Below are 13124 nucleotides of genomic sequence, written 5' to 3' on the forward strand. Positions count from 1 at the left end.
AGGAGATTGAAATTACATATTAATTTGGAGTCATAAGGAAATACACTCCTCTGATCACACAGTTGGCCATCATGTGACATATTTCACTATCCGTTTCTCCATCAAAATAGCTACTGTTGGGAAAGCATCATATTTCTTCCATAAGACAGTAAACTAAAAAGCGTAAATAGTGCTTATCCACTTTGGAAATCACAGCACATTGGAGCTGTATTCTAATATCTCTCCAGCTTGCAGGCATAAAAGCACATTTAACTACAACTGTAACTCATGCTTGTGCTATCATTGTCCTCTGCTCCTGCTGCAGCATGAGGAGTGGGGCCACCCTGGGACCATGTGCTGGAAGATGAGAACTACAGTGCTAAGGGAGGTTACGACGGCTTTAATTTCCCACTCCCTCCATGATGTTCAAAGAGAGCTCAACTTACAGAAAGCAAGCTCATAGACCTAAACAAAGGCAAGCTGCATGAGCTAAATCATTAAATTCCTCAGATTAATGCGTGAGAAACATGAAACTCTTAAATAACTTAGTGGCAAGTATGAATCAATGATGCACACCCCCCCCCCCAAAAAAACCAAACCGAAAACCTATAAAGACTGTCCTCTACAACCATCCTGTTGAAGATATTTCCTAGAGAAGCAAATGGTTTAAATTGGCATAACTGACATGTATTCCCTCAGCATACTGGACTCTGCAACCCTCCCTATACCACTGCAGGGAAAGGCCCGTCAGCACTGTGTGTGAAAGAAGGGTACAATCACTGGCTAGATGCAGGTTATTTACTGGAAAAGAAGTAGAATTAGACCAATGCTGAGCAAGGCAGCTTGTTGACTTCAGATGCAGTCACACATAGTCCCAAGATACAATGCAAGGAAGTCATGGCGCTGCCTCGTCCAGGAGCTACGTCCATCATGGCACAAAACAGCTGCAGATACGCTAGCAAACCCCAGTACCCCAGCAGCAAAAAGCTGAAAGTGGGATCTGAGACAATAAGCAAGGCTGCCTACTTCCTTCCGTCTCGTGGAGTCAGCTGTGCTTGTGCTGCATGGAGTGAAAAGTGGCTGTAGAAGAACCACTCGGCATCACTTAGCCTCTTTGCGCAGCTGTACATTATTGATATGCAGCAGTGACAGAATCATCCCCATTAATAATGACCCTGTGATAAAGGAGCTCAGTCACTGTTTCCATCAGCTTCTGCCCACTTGTACGTTTAGCCAAAGTGGCTGGTCATCTCCTCTGTATCCACATAGAAGGTCAGTGTATTTTTATGTTTGTCTCATCATTAGACTTTGCTAATACAGTGATTAACTTCCCCACGGTGTGTTTCACATTTACATGTCACAGATGTCAATGAAGAGAAACTGAGGAGTAGCTGTGCTTTTTAAATCTGAATATTGCAATCTAGACTTGGACAGTCAGCAGGTGCCTGCCTGTTATAATAAAGACCACAAAAAAATACCAAAGCTAAGTGAATACAGATGAGTCTATTTCTGGATCCAAACCTGCTCACTACACGTCACATCTCTGAAAAAGCAGAGCCCTTTTTTGTCCATATTAGGTATAAAACCCTTTCTAAAGGCACTGAGTGATTATATCAAGCATGTGGGATTTTAGTTAAAATCATTGTGTCAAATCTGCAGGAATGCCGAAGCCATGCCAGGAGTCTTGGATAGCTCCCAACCAAGAGCTGTCTCACTGAGTGCCAGTAAAAACATCACATTCCTGGGTCATCTATAAGACCAGAAACAATAACTGCTTAGCGCTTACTCAAAGATTCTCCTTTATGAAATATCATTGCTTTCAAACATCTTGAAGGCTACACGTCTCTGAGAGCTGGGATTCTTCCCTCCTTGCACTCATCGTATAGAACGTCCTTTTCTGTTATTTCAGAGACTTTTTCCTGCAAACAGCACAGGCTCCCAGATGGATACATATCATCTGTAAGCGGCAGCAAGCAAAAGCCTCAGGCAGAGCCATTCTGAGGGGCAGGATGTCTCAAATATTTAACACTGGCAATTTGTCACATAACCTCCCCTCTCGGCCATTAGTTTACACCTCAAAGATGGATCTAAAACCCCTGCTCATTGTGCTTCAGTTTGCTTCTTTCCGAGAAAAACATCGTATGGGACATGACACTCCTCCCTTCTCTGCCTGGACTCCTCTCTCTTCACTAGGGGAGACTTGGGCACTGGGTCTGGCCAACAGTACTGGTTTAACCTACTCTCTTCCCAGAAGATAGTGCTTCCAAGTTGCAGGCTGTGGTCTACAAGGTAACTACAAAGCCTTGGAGTCATGTCCAAGTCATGTCCTTCAAGTCTCACACTTCCACACAAGGAATAGGTCCAGTTCAGGGAAGCTGTATGGTAAAGGAGCACAGCTGAGAGGCATCTGAGTGACTCTGCCTTGATCCACTGCACTCTTCCCGGAAGAGGGATGGAGGGGATGATGTTTTGGGGTTGATTTGTTTTCATGGAGCCCAGGATATTTTCAGCCTTAGTCCAGTATCACGAATGAAAATGCTAATGAGTTTTGTTGATAACGAGACAGTTTCCCAAGAGGATGAACACAAACTGACAAGAACTTGGCTACGAGATGGAGGAGCTGAGATCTGCATCAGGGCTGGTCTGCAAGTGGCTCAGGACAGTCTTTTTTTATAGTGAGTTTAATCTGAAGTTTACTGAGTAAAGCCCACTCCAAAACCTGCTTTGGCAGGAGAAACAGGAGGCTTTTGCTCCAAAAAATAACCCTGCCATTTTTCTCTTTCAAATCACGCCTCCCTGCCCATGTGCTCGAAATCTAGGGGAGCCTTCTGATATCTCCTCCCAGACTGGCATAGCACTGAGAGTCTCACACACTGCACGCGCCTGCTTTCAAAACAAGGCAGGCTGTCCCTGCAGTGTGCATACTCGCCAGCCATTCAGACACATAACTCAGTGGTTTGGGCTTCTTAAGATACCGGGGAGGCTGTGGAGTGTCAGGAAAACTCCCAGTTTCGCAGCCCAGAAATACCTGGGGAATGCTAGTCCCAGCATGTTGACATCAGAGGAATCAAAGTAGTGAGGACCAAACAAAACATTTTTCCTCCTGCACTTCTCCTCCCACCCTCACCCATCTACCTGAAGATACACTGTGTGGAGAGGAAAGGCAGCAAAAACACACCTACTAAACAGCAAGAAAGAGAAACGAGCACCATAGTCCTACCTTCCATCTGAAAGAAGCAAGAGTGCAGCAAGAAACAGACTAGCATCAACCTGAAGACTCCAGAAGGGGTGTGTTCCTTCCTCCCCAAAATGAAACAGGACATCTTGCCTGAGATCTTCTAAATAATTCCCAGAGAGCATTATTAGGAAAACCGGAGGAAGCAGTAAGGGCTGCGCCAAGGCCAGGTGAAAAAGGACCATCACAAACGCACAGCAGCAGCTGAGTTGCCTGAAGGAAGCAGCCTTTGCAAAGCACATGCATTAGCTATGCATAAGCCTCTAACACCCTGGGCTCCCTTTGAGACCAGAACTGTAGATGCTTCAATTGCAATTAGCTGTCATTAAAGCAATGATCATATAACAGAGATAGTACGTAAAAATATTTAAATGACAATGCAAATGCCATTTTGACACACATATTGTGTAATGTTTATCCCTTCTGCAGGAGAGTGAAGAGAACACTATTTTAATCCTACCTGGGTCTAGGACTGTCTTGATCTTGGAACAATGAAAGATACAGATTCAATCCAAAGCTTAAACAGGGAAACAGGGTATTCCTGAATAACCTCCCAGCACATTTCTCCTGCTCAGTTTTATTAGAGCCACACACAAGCTGATGGGGTGCATAGCTTGAATGGATGACATCAAGAAGACAGAGGAAATGCCTCCCATTAACATTTTTCTGCATATACTAGATAAGGCTTGGCAGTTTCAGAAAGAGAGAGACATACTGAAAACCCAGAAAGGCTCCTTCTTGGGAAGTCTGCTATTCTGTTGCTGGCTTAATTTAAACAATGACAAACCTACAAATACAGAGACTGAAAAGTAGGTTTGCAGAAATCAGGTTATTGTGTCAGATCAGATTAGATCACTACTCTCTTAAGCCTAATGCAATCACATCCTCATGGCCACACAAGCCCTAGCCTCACCAGCAAGCCAACATATCCAGAAATAGAGATGTTCCTTAATGGTACCAGGAATCAGAACACTTCCAATGTTGGGAGTCTAAAATGAATACATCAGTCACAAGCCAGCTTCTGTGGCAGCTCTTGATTCCTTGTTAGGGCCAATCCAAATTCAGACCATGAGAAAACTGTTGGTGTTTTAAATCCAAAAGCTTGTCTTAAAGTCTTCTTGTTATATGTGAAACATGAACTTTCAATTCCAGGGCACCCAATGTGTACTGGGCTATCGAAGGTGCTTGGGGGAGGGCAAGATGGAGGGAAGAAGGCAAGAAGAAAAGGTATTCTAGTGAGCTTTTTTCAGTTCCATAAACATTAGTCTGCATCCCACAAAAGTTGCTTTCACAGTGTAACAAATTCCCTTCTCCTGCCCCAGCAAATGCAGGATGGACTAGTCCCACCTAACGACTGCTTTTCATGTTTTAATGTACACACTTCATGTTCAGGCAGCCACTCCTCCACTGACTCCTGGGGCTGGCTCATCTTAGCCCAGAAAAGTGCTGGAGGACCATTTCTTAAGTGAGAGGGAAGAAAGAGGTAGGATAGGGTGAAACAGACCCTGCAAATTTTCATCTTATTTCTGCCAGTACAAAGTTACCAGCCAAGAAATCCTGACATTGTCAGGCCTTCTGCTCTGAGAACTGGCTCTTCTCAGATGTCTGCCCTATGTCTCCTACCATTCCCATGAACCAGCTGCCAGCTGTGACAACAAACTGCAGGACTTTCATTGTTTTGAGGATGGAGTATGTTATACTCCAGTATGGCACCACTAGCTAGAAGTAGCACCCGTCAGCATCCGCAGCAACACCCATGGCAGTAAAGCCCAAGATGCTTGTGAAGATCCCATAAAACAGCAGCTTACATGCTATGACTGTCCCTGGGGACAGGGGCTGGCATGGCTGTGGATCCCAGCCACAAGGCCGCTGACAACCCAGGCTGCCGAGGAGCTGCACTGGATCCAAGCATCTCCTAAAGGATACAGGCCTGGTGTCTCTCTGGCTGTCTACACCCTTTTTCTGGGCTGCAGAGACCATTCATGGCCTCCCAGTAAGGAAAGTTTTGCAGATTTTCACGTACTGGTGGGTCTTGCAGCTGAGGCTCTGTCAGCAGAAACTCACTGAGAAGGTCCCTGCTTTCACCACTGTGATCCTTGTATATACACTGTGCTCTTACTGGGCACAAGCCTATGGACTTGGACAGATAAAGAAGAGCTAAGATTTCAGTCATACCCTTTAGAAAGCAATTTTTTAACATATTAAATCAAGGCAATTAGTAAAACGAAGTTTTACACTAAACCAAATTAAAAATCTGTATTTTACAAGGTACACTCAGATTCATGTTATAGCAGCTTCACCCCTGTTCCTTCCCTACCGTGTGCTCCCACTGTTCCTGTGCTCCTGCTCTCCCTTCTGCCACTACCCAGGTTGCTGCCCCACAGCACCAGGGGCGTTGTAATGGAGAGGGACATGACCAGTCAGGTGAGGCTAAGCCGTCAGCAGGAACTTCTCAAATCATCTTTGCTGCTGACATGTGCATATCACAGAGCCACAGCCCAAGAACAGCTCTAGAAAAGAGCCTAGCAAGTTGATGGATTAATTAGCATGGAAAAGAAAGTTAATCTGTTATTAAATAAAAAATGTCTTATTTGCAGTAAAATGTCATAGTAGTGAGAGTTAATATCTCTACTATATATTGGCCCATTTCCTTTTATACGAAGATGCATACTTCTCACATCAAGTCACTAGGAAAGCTGTTACACGATTGCCTTGGAGGTATCAAGATGTAACTGGAAAACTTCATGCTATCTATGGAAGTGCAGATTGTTTGCTGTGGTACAATAGGTTACATTCCATTCTAATCCTGTTCCAAAAGGAAACAAAACAATATAAATACATTTAAAAGGGATACTGTACAGGACTTGTAGTACAAACAGAACGTAATTGTCACTGTATCTCGTGAGGTAGTTTTGGCAGGGTTTTAGCACACACACCCCCAAAAAAGGGCCTGGAAGAATCCGAAGGCAGAAAAGAAAAAGTGAAGCAGTTTGTTCATATCACAACATGCCAAAGGAGAACAAGGCTGACAAAAAATAATTGTTTCATAAACAAATGAATTGGAACACCAGCCTCTGCAGAAGAGACAGCCAGCCATCCTCACAGGATCAGGCTGGTTGGCCCATCCAGCCACGGAGCCTGCTGCCGAGGACTGCCAAATGCTCTAGAAGGCGTGAGACACCTCTCACTGGGTATTACAAGAGCATCCCTTGCCAGGACAGCTGGGGAATCTTTTCTAAGGAATTAGCCTCACAGCAGTTGGCTTGTCTTGAAGCAGAGCAGTTTATAATGATTTTAGGGTTTTCTTATGGTTCTATATCACACAGTATGGCCCCACCCTTCTCTTATGTAATGTTTGCCAAAACCGGCAGGTAGGTCCCAAGTTATGGTTGCTACATTTGACAGAACTTGTAGGTCGGGAATGGGACTAATCAGAGGAGATGCTGTGCGCTCCTGGACATCAGAGCCACCCTAATTGAAGCTTTCAGAAACTGCTCAGGAAATTGGACACTCAAATATAAAAATCTGCTTTAGACCCCAAGCCTCTGGCATATAAACAGTGCCTGCAGAATTTACGTGCTCCTTGTTGCCTGTACAAACTCTGTATTTGCATATATAAAATAAGAAAGTATGCACATGCCTGTAAATAGAAATACCACACTGAGGTACACATCAGTCAGGCTGTTCCACCCATGCACGGATATTTGCAGGCTACAAGAAATTGTTACACTTTGTGAGCACAGCTGAACCCTATGGAGAAGGAACTTCAGGTAACAACCCCAATTCCACCATTTCTCCCAGCAGGACAGAAAGAGGTTGAAGGATTCAAGAAACAGTAGATCTCTGCTACTTTTGCATTTCCCCAGACAGAAAAATGCCGAGATGTTTCTCTGCAGCTTCCAAAATCCTCTTTCTTTCTAAGCCCCAGACCGTACCAGTTTTGCTCTCAGAAGGCACGGCAGAATTTGCCCCAGAAAAGGACAAGCTATGTTGGTATCACTCCACTTTCCTCTGCTGGGTAGGCTGTACCAGTGAAATGAGACATGTCAGCTTCTGCATGTGAGGTTTTGGAACCAGATGAAACATCCTGAATTGTGATCTCCCAGGGCAGCAGCAGATCAGCTTTATAACTGGCTTTATAATTATTAGATAGATTTAGCAAGACAGTACCTTCCCCTTTTTTAAATTATTTTTTGCTATCTGGTTGATTGATTTTTGCCATAGTCAATGGAGGATAAAAACAATCTCCAATGCTGTATCAAAAGACCATTTATATAAAAGTGTGTAGTATTGATTTAATTCTGTTCCTGGTATTTCCTACTATGCTAACCTATCTTCTGCACCAGCTGAAAGTCAGTGTTCTATTTTTATGCTGCCTTTAATGTAAGGTGGATTTCACTGAACCTTAAGTGAGTAAAAAAAGCCTATGTTAATCCTCCATTGACAAATTAATTCGACATTCCTGCGCGTACATCTTTTTTACTGTGGCTGATAATTTCAGTCTCAGCCTGGTCCAGGATCAACTGTTTTGCATTTCACAAATGTAAGGTCTGTGCATGATTCCAAATTTGCTAACATTCCCAGAAACATAAAAGTCTTAAACCACCTTTACCTGGTAGAGTGAAAACATTCCATAATTTAATTCTAGCCAACATTTTCTGAGGTTTTGTTATTTTTTTCCAAATATATTATTATCCTTTTAAATGACAACATATAAAAAAGTAATTGAATTTTACTGCTGCCCTACATCTTATTATGGTTGTTTACACCAGAAAGGATACCTTCCAGGTGCTCCGCTTGTTTATCTCTGAATCACCCCCTGACCAGCCCTACATCTACTGCAACACAAGCCTTCATTGACATTTCCTTTCCACATATAAAACTTGTTGTGGCCCACACTTACACACTGTGTTATACAGAGTAAGCAAGTCTCTGTGATGCTACCTATGGCAAATACCGCCCACAGAATTGATAAACAAGTTTTCTGTTATGTTAGTTTAAACGAAACTTCTTACAAATAGAGGAACCACACACAGCAATACGTCCCAGGCAGAGCATCTGCTGTCTGCACGACAAGGAGCTTTGCCATAGAAAAAGAGCTGGGTAAGAGCAGGGTCAGGTACAGGCAGCATGCAGGATGGAGTGTGCTGCTCTAATGACATCGAGTTGCTCTGTCTGCTTACTGGAAGCCACTGAAAGCTACTGAAGGCAGGTTCTCCCTGCTTGGAAAGATGGGAAATCATGCCAGAGAGGGAAGGAAGGGGAAAGTGCCAGTGTCCCTTTCTCTTAGATAGGGGGTACCTATTTACAAGTTTGCAATGCTGCTGCAGATATTCATTTTGAACAGAGAGTACGCAGAAGGCTCCTGCAGCATCCAATATCCATATAAACTCTCCAACCAAGTGTAAACAACTGTCATGTGAACAGCACAGGAGCCATGGCTCTGAACCTAGTCACAAGCTAGTGCAGGAGCAACCAACTGCTTTATGCTTTGCTGCCATCCAGTCAGGTCTGCAGGATGGACAGCAAAATCCCTGTTTGCACTGTGCTTCACCTGCCTTAATACACGTCAGAAGCCTTTGTGCAGTTTCCTCCCCCCTGCTCCCCGCCCCCTGACACACACACACACACTGCCAAGGTCTCAATTTATCAGGTGACCAGTGATTTTCCAGGTGATGAGACAAAACTGTTTGGTAGGCTGTCAGGTCCCTGCACCATCAGTTGACCACCCCTGGTCACGAGGACTGAAAAGGAGCCTGAGAACCTAGACTTCCCAGCAGTGGCATCAGCTTATTGCATGGTCCTGAGCAAATGGTGATGGTGGTGTGCTCTCCACCATTGTTGCCCTCCTACTTGACAGGGTGGCTTATTTACCTACATCACGGAGCTGCTGCAGACTGATTAGGCAGTGCTGGCAGAATACTTTGGAGATGTAAGCAGCTGTCCAAGAGATAAATACTACTCACAAATGTTTAGAAATACCACATTTGCCTTTGTTTGAAATGCTGTAGTATTTCTGATTCTGCTTGAAAGCATGTGAATCAAAGAATTTTAAAAGTGCTCACAGAAGAAACTTTCCACATTCTTATGAATTTCCTACAAGACTTGTGATGTATTTGAGACAGCCATTAAAAATTCTTACTTTACTTGAGCTCCTTACATTTCCAAAATTTCAGAGTAACTCAGCTTTCTTTTAAAACTATGAAAGACACCCTCAAAATTCAGACTATAGTTTTGAGATATTGTTTAACAGAATTCTGCATTTTGAGGTGAAGGTGATGTACTTACCAACAGCCTCCTGCAATAACCAAACCGCCGGCTCCCATCTTCCCCAGTCAGCATAAAAGAGAAGGTCTCACTAGAAGAAAATAAATTGCCCAGATCTTACTATCAGAACTACAGCATAGCTAAGAGGTAGGTCATTTAGAAAGGGATACTGCCTTATCCAGTGAGAGATTCTACCTACTGGAGGGTCTTTTCTCCCTCTGCTCATCATCTGGACATACTATGTGGACAAATTCCATAAACAGTAGAACAAAAATACCTGCACAGTTGTGGACAACCTAGCTATCTTATTATAAGAAGAGATGGGTGCCGAATTTCAGTGACATGGCAGTCCCTTTGTATTGCAGAAGGAAAACATGAATCAGATTTTGAGGGCAGTATTCAAATGCTGTATCTCCCTCACATTTTAGTTTGATCCTGTCTTTGGACTGTGCTTTGTTCTTAAAGGGAGAACCTTAGATATTCCCTAAGAGTAGAGAAATTATTTTCTAATCCAGAAACAACACAGATTTCCAAAATCCAGCTCATTTTATATCCCTGTCTAGAGTAAGTACCATTTGTGACAGAGAAGTAAACCAACAGTTTAAGGCTATAATTACAGCACAGGTAAAGGGATGGGTCTGTGAATTTGTGCCTGGACAGAGAAACATTCCTGACCACTTTGCAAGTTTTAAATGGCATTATATAAAACACTTTTTCTTTGTGCTGGAATGCCAGGGTTTATATAATTATAGCTGTATATGGGAGGGATATCTTATTTCACAAACATGAGCTTATGAAAGGTCTGTCCAGGCGAGCGGCAGCAGAAGAGGTAAAATGCTGTGTGGGCAGGGCTGTGTGATTCTCATACCAATGTTGCCCACACAGTTGTCTGCTTCTCCTTCAGTGTTTTCAATAACTCACTATTTCGGTGCTTCCACACAGTGAATAATACAGCCAAGCAACACAGAATATAACATGTTTATGTTGCATATGCCATACGTAAGCCAATAAAAATTTCTATACGTATTCTTGCCTACAGTAATTCCTGCAGGTGAATGCTAGTTCCTTGTCATCGTTGAAAGTCCCTCTAGACACACTCTGAACAGGTCTTAGTTCATTTACACACATCTCAGACCATGCATCTTAAAAAGCCATCTCACATCCCAGGGGAATATGGGGAGACTCCACCTGGAGTATTGCATCCAGCTCTGGAGTCCTCAGCAAAAGAAAGACATGGACCTGTGGGAGTGGGTCCAGAGGAGGGCCACAAAAAAGATCAGAGGGCTGGAACACCTATGAGGACAGGCTGAGATAGTTGGGGTTGTTCAGCCTGGAGAAGAGAAGGCTCTGGGGAGACCTTATTGCGGCCTTCCAATATTTAAAGGCAGCTTCTAAGAAAGATGGGGACAGACTTTTCAGTAGGGCCTGTGGTGATAGGACAGGGGGTAATGGTTTTAAACTGAAAGAGGGTAGATTCAGACTAGATATAAGGAAGAAACGTTTTATGATGAAGGTGGTGAAACACTGGAACAGGTTGCCCAGAGAGGCTGTAGGTGCCCCATCCCTGGAAACATTCCAGGTCAGGTCGGACAGGGCTCTGAGCAACCTGATCTAGTCAAAAATGTCCCCGCTCATTGCAGAGGGGTTGGACTAGATGACCTTTAGAAGTCCCTTCCAAACCAAACCATTCTATGATTCTATCCTGTCTGCCTATTCTACTACTTCTACACCTTCAGATCAACAGGTTCTGACACGTCAATGCAGGGGAAAAAAAAGATACATTTTTTGAGGTTTCTTTTGAATGAAAAAGAAAATGCAAGCTTGGCTCTCCCTTCCCTTGCCCTTCTCCTGTAGTCATTCATCTCCGAGAGAAGGAAAATAGGGCTCCTCTGCCGGCATAGAGCTCGGCTCCAAAAAAGTTCTCAGAACAACATTGCTTTGAGCCAAATGAAGAGGAGTCCTGCAATGTTAGACAAGCATTCTGGGGTAAATGACTAGGGCAGGGCCCTGTCCTTTTTAAAATTTATTTTAAATACTTCCATTTATGCTTTCGGGTTTAGCACTGAGAGGAACCTTCAAACCTCTTCCCCTCAGCCACACAGGCCTGTGAGGCAGGCAGAATAGGGAAGAAAAATCAAACAGAACTTAAAAGAAAAAATTAAATACAGCTGCTTGAGCCTGAAGTGGCCAAGACTCAAACTGCTACTTCCTTAATTGGGCATCAGCAAGCCTGTGGCTGCTCCAGATGCACTCCATCAGCATTGTGCAGCAGAGGAGCACCAGAGGGTTTACCTGTTGTATTCAGAGACAGGGAGCCAGTCCTTGGCATCAGGAAAGCAGAACTGAGGGATAGCCTTGAGACGCTCCTCCGCTTCCCGCATTTGCTTGGTTGGTCTTTCTAGCTGCAGGGGAGAAAAATGAGGTTCAGTCAGTTACTGTTAGTGCCAGCTTCACAGCACCTCTCAGGAGGGGGGGTTACTAATGAGTTCTGAAGAGCAAGGGCTCATCAGCTTGTTCTTTATTTGTGCTTTGCAGAGTGAGGCATGACCCAAGGACAGGCTTATTGATGCTAGTACAATAGAAATAATCACTGCTGGGTTTTTTTAATTGTCCGAAACTCCCTTGTTGCACAATGGCCACTTAAAACACAGTCCTAACTCAAATTCCTTTCTGCTGCAAGAGCACAAGAGAAATGCCATAGATCAGCAAAAGTTTTTCCATTGACTTCAGTGAGTTTTGGAACAAATCCTAATATAGCCAAAATGAGTTAAAAATGAAATATTTAGAAACTGAATTTAAACACAGTCTTCAAAGCACCTACCATCAGGCCAAACTTTCCAGCACTGGAAAAGATAAATTTGTAAACAGGGAAAGCTTTCAGTCACCTTCTCTATGCCCTTCGCTTTGTAACAGATCACTTTGGAACAATTATGAAAGCTGAATGATTAACTCCATTTAAAAAATAGATTTCTATCAATTTTCTCACTTATTCACTTTATTGATCTTAGAATGAACAGTACATAAGAATTTTTCTTTTACCTTGGGAAACTGATAGGTCACTTCTGGGAGGTAAGTGTTTTTAGAGGGCTTCTTTTTCAGTGACACTACCACAAAATACTCAAATAACTCCCGTTCCTGCCATTCAATCAGCTCCAGTTCCAGGGTTCGATAACTTGGTGCCCTCTTCAGCATGGACTGGATGTGTACTAGACGCTGGGTATGAGCTAACATTAAAAAAAAACAAACAAAGACCCAAAAGAACAAAAAGAAAGAGACAGATCATTACCTGGGACCGTAATGTGTACACATAAACCACAGCCATTCACAAAGGAGTTTCAATTTGCCAGCGTATTATTCCAAGCATGTTCTCCTTTCAAAAGCAAACCTTCATACTGTAGTCTCCCTCACTAATTGCACCCATAAATCAAAACTCTCTCCAAGTACTTGTGATGCAACACTAAGTCACTGAAATAATTTGCAGTTCATAAGTGCTACTCTGCCAAAGGTCTGCTTTTTCTTCTCACATAAGACTAGATCGTAAGCCTTTATGTGGGTGTGCAGATGCACTAGGGCCTCCAGGGTGACACATCTCAGGCCTGACTTGGACCTGGTTTACATTGGCAAAAAACAGTTCTGTGACCTG

General features: G+C 43.5%; 1 protein-coding gene across 5 annotated transcripts in view; it reads right to left on the reverse strand.

Annotated features, from left to right (window-relative positions):
- The window catches only part of DENND2B (DENN domain containing 2B), a 182294-nt gene that overhangs the window by 31818 nt on the left and 137352 nt on the right, over nucleotides 1-13124 (reverse strand). For all 5 annotated transcript variants that reach the window (XM_052810928.1, XM_052810927.1, XM_052810931.1 and 2 more), the window contains 3 exons: nucleotides 12521-12705; nucleotides 11774-11883; nucleotides 9503-9572 (listed from right to left, as the gene is read on the reverse strand). In XM_052810928.1, the coding sequence (XP_052666888.1) occupies nucleotides 9503-9572; nucleotides 11774-11883; nucleotides 12521-12705 (365 nt within the window). The remainder of the gene's footprint in view (nucleotides 1-9502; nucleotides 9573-11773; nucleotides 11884-12520; nucleotides 12706-13124) is intronic.

The sequence above is a fragment of the Harpia harpyja genome, chromosome 16, assembly GCF_026419915.1.
Source record: "Harpia harpyja isolate bHarHar1 chromosome 16, bHarHar1 primary haplotype, whole genome shotgun sequence".
Lineage (NCBI taxonomy): Eukaryota > Metazoa > Chordata > Aves > Accipitriformes > Accipitridae > Harpia > Harpia harpyja.